Genomic DNA, 5,860 nt, shown 5'->3' with positions numbered 1-5,860 from the left:
ACATAACTCCACATGTGTTCATTCATAGTTTTGATGCCTTCAGTGAGAATCTACCAATGTAAATGGTCATGAAAATAAAGAAAACAATTGAATGAGAAGTTGTGTCCAAACTTTTGGCCTGTACTGTACATATTAACCTCTCTCCATAAAGCCACCAATCACAAAACTAAATAATTAAAAGAATTAATGAACACTTCATTTAACAACTGTACAACATTTATCTTTCAAAGAACATAGTATAAAAGAACACTCACACTCGGCCGGCAATCTCCTGCCCACTTGCTAGTTGTCGTGGCTTAGCAGTATTAATCTGAAACACACACAACTCTATACACATAGATTATAACAAAATGACTTTCAGATACATACACTAAACATAGACATAGGTACCGTGCATGTGCCCTTTTCCTCACCTGCAACACATAATATAAAACAGTGGTTATACTGGCTCGATTTACGCAGAAATAAATGTGTGCCATGTTTGAGAACAGAGAATACAAACGAGTGTCACACTTTTGTACTTGCACGTGTGACTCCACCAACCTCTCTTTTGATGTCAGACTTTTTGCTTTGTGATGTGTGAAGGAGAAGGGGTGACTGTGACAAGCATGAACAACGTACCACCCCTTTCAAATCAAATTTGAAGTGCAGATGCAGTTTTGTGTTGTTTGAAGGACACACACACACACACATTTGAAAATGAATGTGAAGTGCAGATGAGGTGTTCACTTTATACTTTTAAAGGATGATAATTAAACAATCCCCAATGCAATCATAAATTAAGTTTTGGTCAGGTCATTCTTTCAGTTTTATTTAGAGCTTTGCCAAAGGATGATATTTGATTGGGTCATTATTATTTTTTTCCATTGTTACAATATTGTTCTCTTTAGGACTGGTGTGCACAGTGGTTTTTAGATTATAAAAAAATTATATTTAGTTCTCTTATGTCTATTAAACATAATGAATAATGAAGTACACTAGTTGACTTGTAGCACAAAAATAAAAAAAGCAATAAAAAATCATTTAAATAATGAGACAAATATGCAAGTTCTAGTCAAATTATTTGGTTAATCCCATAATATCACCTTAATCTTTTACAAGCATGTGAATAAAATAAAATATTCAGGAACTCATCATAAAGCATCGACGGCCTCTTCATTTCTGCGTGAAGGCGGTGATGCTGGTCCTGCGCATGCGCAGACCCTCTTGCGCGATAAATGGCAGGAGAGCGATGGCCCTTGACAATTTCCTCTTCGGCCAGTGCATCCTCTATTTCCTGGCATTCTTATTCGGCTTCATAGCCGTGGTGCCCCTCTCGGAAAACGGCGACGACTTCCAGGGCAGATGTCTCCTGTTCACGCAGGGCATGTGGCAGAACGAGAACATGACGGTGGGCAAGCAGCGCTTCATGGTGGAGGAATGGGCTCCGGAGTCATCCTGCCGCTTCATCACTTTCGTCGGCATCGTCTCCCTCATCCTCTCCGCGGTCCAGGCGTGGCGAACTTTATTCTTCCTCTGCAAAGGCCACGATGAGTGAGTTTGTTGGGGAGTAGTTACGTAACGGCGAGAAGAACCCGAGAACGTGCGTGACCTCCTCTCTGTCCCCGCAGCTCCTTCTTCCACGCGTTCCTCAACCTGCTGCTCAGCACCTTGGTGGTGTTCGTGGTGTTCGTGGCCAGCACCATCTCCAGCGTGGGCTTCAGCTCGTGGTGCGACGCTGTCACGGAGAACGGGGCTTTACCCAGCAGGTCTGTCCAGTTTGGAACCCTCTGCTTCTGCAACGTGCTGAACTGGATGTTCTGATGAGATCAAGCAGGCCTGAGTTATTCGATTCCAGATGGTTTTAGATGTACTAATCTTTTTTTTTTTTTTTTCAGCTGTGAGGACCTACAGGACACAGATCTGGAGTTGGGACTGGACAACTCCTCTTTTTATGACCAGTTTGCGATTGCACAGGTATGGTAGGATATTTAAATAAATATCATCATAGGTTGGGACAATGTAGGTTTATGCAATTTATTCAGAATACATATACACGACCAGTCAAAAGTTTGGATGCAGCTACTCTGTGGCAGTGATGGAGCCCTTTTGAAGAATCCAATGCAAGAAACATATTTCATATTCATATGGCTGCTTTGTTCACTATTGTCATCATAAAAAGCCGCTTGATGAGATGCTCATTACCATGAGTGAATGATAAGAAAGTGTTCAGTATGAACCTTCAGAACTGTTGGAAACCGTCCCTGTTGTCCAACTTAAGGTGATGCAGAGAAGACAAGAGTGTGAAATGCTGCAATCACAGGCAAAGCTGTCCAGTGATTATGTTCATTACATGACCTGCATGTGTTATGTCAGAGTCACTTGTCTTGTTCTATAATGTAAAATGTAAGTGAGTGGGTGCGTCCAAACGTTTGACTGGTAGTGTAAAATACATGCTTGAGGTGCATGTGTAATACAGCTATGTTGTATCATAGTTTGTTCATATTTGTATTGCAATACTGCTGGGTGGTGAATTTGTTCGGTACTTTTTGAATATCATCTGGAATATCAACATGAATATTATGATATTGGTCTGAATATAACAATTAAATCACTTGTATCCTATTTGATGCTGTCAATCAGCCTTGTCTTTTATTTCCATAATTATTAAATAGTTTGTCTTAATTACGGTTGTCTAACAGCACATTTTATTAAATGGTATCTAAATCCGCATTTGAGTGCATGATGCAGAAATGTGATCTCGTAAGTGGTTATACATTTTATGACTAATAAAATAATGACATAAAATTTATGGCTAACAAGAGACTAAAACGCTGGCAACTGCCATATCAGAAGCAAAGCTTCTAAAATTATTCTTTTAATTTGCCTGTCCACATTATGATTTGCATAAAAAAAAAGTACACTAATGTACACAGGAGGTAGTCTTATTCCTATAATGAATATGAATTATTATGGGCTGTCATCCACTGTCATTACAGCAGTATAACACACTTCAAGTGAGGCTATTAAGATGAATAAAACAGCTGTGGATGTTAACAGCCTGAGCACCACTGTTCTAACTCCGGCCTTATAAATTGGATTAATTAATTATCGCATGCATGTGAGTGGTCCTGTGGTCATTTGCACATGAACGAGCGTTTTAGAGTTTGTTGATGATTGCTTCCTTTTTGCTGTAGTTTGGCTTGTGGTCTACCTGGCTGACCTGGCTGGGCATCACTGTCCTGGCCTTTCTGAAGGTCTACCAGAACCATCGTCAGGAGGACCTGCTCGACAGCCTGGTCCACGAGAAAGAACTGCTTCTCGGCCACTCCTCCCGCCGGGGATCTGACATAGAGGAGAGGAACGCCATGATCTGAATAAAATCCTCTCATAAATCAACAGAAGACTAGTTCTAATTTCTCAGTGGCCAGCATTACCAGAGGCTCATTCAGTAGTTTGCATGTTTTTTAATATATTAGACACTGAAGCCTTGTATCTGTAATAGTGCTGGCTAAATATTCAACATTAATAATCACAAGAATGATATAAAAGAATCTGGAATGATCAAGCAGCTTAGGATTTAAGTGCACATACACACACACACACACAGAGACACACACATACACATCTCTAATAAACACGTGTGTGCCATGATACTCGGTTTCATCATTTTGTTTTTTTACAAACAACCTTGGCCATTAAAGATGAAATGATCCAGATTGTCTTGTCAGTAAATGTGCTTCTTCAGAGGAAGAATTGTGCCACTGCATAAATGAAATTACTCAGCCCATTTTGGTATACAAATGATTAAATGGAAACACAAAACAATTACAAACAGTTACAAAACAATATATATTTATTTTATTTATTTTTAATTGCAGTCATTGGTGCCATCTTGTAGATGCCAGTAATTTCAAGAATGAAAATTAGAGCTAGTCCTGGTCGTTTAAAAAATAAATACACTTATTTAAACGAATTACTGTTTAAATAACTGTACCACATTTAGAGAAATGAATTGAGAATTGAAAAAAATGATTTCGTTCAAGAACATCATAGTAAATTTTTGTAGAAAAATGTCACTGACCTCTTCTTTTAATGTGAAAAACCGACCACTGTGAGGCGCTGTTGTAATACATACCTGAGGAAATACAAACTATAAAAAACAGCTTCAGAAACTCATTAGAAAAACTAATGTGCCCAGTGGCTGAAGTGTAATGCAACAGCATGTATTGGCTGTGAAAGTTTTTATACGATTTTCGTCAGAATAAAGCCCCCTTGCACAGCATCCTTTCCATCAATTGTTGTGTCCAGTGAACCTGTGTTCAAACCCTCCCAACAGCTTTTCAAGTGTGCAGCATGAGCCTTATAATGATGTTTCTTATGGATCTTTTTTTCTGAGGTGGCCCCAAACAACATGCTTGTAATGTATCTGTAACGTTACTTTACTTTACTGGTCACTTTTCACTTTTTTTCCTCTGTTGTCCTTTACTTAAGTACAACAATAAGGTCTGAGGTCTGTACTTACCTTGTTACCGTGTTCTTCAAGAAAAACGTAACTAACACCTCCCGTGGGAGCTGTCACTGGCTGCTAAACAAGTCTCGAACCGGTCTCCTCAGAACCATTTCCTGGCAGGAGAGGGACAGGAAACTCTTGGAATGCATGTGCAATGCTCTGTTTCTAATCAGGCGTGCGTTTACTGGTGGTAAATGAGATTTACCCATCCCTACTGGGAGGCAATGAAGTGGGATCAGTTGTCATGGTTGCTTGCATGAGAAACACACTGTGTCCAAATTCCACTGTACATTTGACCTTTTCAGCTATTATTGAAGCAATATCCATGTGTGATAATTTTGTGTCCTGTAAAATGGTGACACATCGTCACAGGTTTGCATCGTCTCACAAAGAATGCCTTCACAAATGAACTATATGCCTAACAATAAACGTGTAACGAATTCAACTGTGTCTAATTCAATCTAATACGGCTCATTTGGGAACAGTCAGAGGCCACCATACTCGTGGGTGATCATGCCAGAGCCCAGCTGATGACCCACGAGTGTCAGTCAATCACCATTCATCCAGAAACTGGAAGAAATTATCACTCGATATTCATTTGCTGTGATGTGCCAAGTGATCTCAGATCTGCCCTCTTGGGTGGGATCTGCTTACAGGAACTGGAATTGTGTCCATTAGTGAAATTAGAGTAATGAACTACTAATCGCTTCAGTAAATTAGAATGGCAGCTAAAGAATGGAGGGTTTATGCCTCCGACTGAGGCCCACAGTGTAAAAAAAAAAGACGATTGTGTGGTCAAGAATCTAAGAATCTGTTGAACAGAATGTATGCATGTCGAATACATCACACCCACATTCACACTTTCCCTTCATCAAGTGAAAGTGAAGTGATTGTCACTGTGAAACACAGCACAGCACCCGGTGCTCAGTGGCACCTTGGCGGTTCGGGATTCAAACCGGCAACCTTCTGACTGCTGATTGCCTGTTTCTGTGTCTTCCAGCAGGTCTCTTTACACTCATAAAAGGTGTCACCGACAAAAGGAACAAATGAAATGCACTTAGTATACCAGGCTGACGGGGAATAACATGGCCTGGTGGTGGCCTCTGAGCTCAACTCGCAGGTTTTTAAGAAGCACAAACCTCTTTAGATTCTCTCCAATAAGCAGAAAAAGGTCGGTGTCACCTGACACCACGGACGTACGAACCAGGTGTTTTTCTGGCATTCGTGGCGTCGGGTGAACCGTTTTTCTGCTCATTGTATCAAATCAAAGTGTCTACACGGGTGGACGAGTATTGTATTTGATAACATTCATGGGATGAATTGTGAAGCATCGATAATCGAGACTTTGATAACCATAATCAAATCGTG

General features: G+C 40.2%; 1 protein-coding gene across 1 annotated transcript; it reads left to right on the top strand.

Moving 5' to 3' along the window:
• The first annotated feature begins 1,176 nt into the window (after positions 1-1,176).
• tmem179aa (transmembrane protein 179a, genome duplicate A) lies at positions 1,177-3,698 on the top strand. Its single transcript, XM_028953173.1, has 4 exons — positions 1,177-1,533; positions 1,611-1,748; positions 1,878-1,956; positions 3,177-3,698. The coding sequence occupies exons 1-4, from the start codon at positions 1,178-1,180 to the stop codon at positions 3,354-3,356; spliced, it is 753 nt and encodes a 250-aa protein (XP_028809006.1). The 5' UTR covers position 1,177; the 3' UTR covers positions 3,357-3,698.
• The last annotated feature ends 2,162 nt before the right edge of the window (positions 3,699-5,860 follow it).

Source organism: Denticeps clupeoides, chromosome 14 (assembly GCF_900700375.1).
Source record: "Denticeps clupeoides chromosome 14, fDenClu1.1, whole genome shotgun sequence".
NCBI classification, from domain to species: domain Eukaryota; kingdom Metazoa; phylum Chordata; class Actinopteri; order Clupeiformes; family Denticipitidae; genus Denticeps; species Denticeps clupeoides.
Note: the sequence above shows the minus strand (reverse complement) of the source record. Positions and strands in the feature narration are given on the sequence as shown.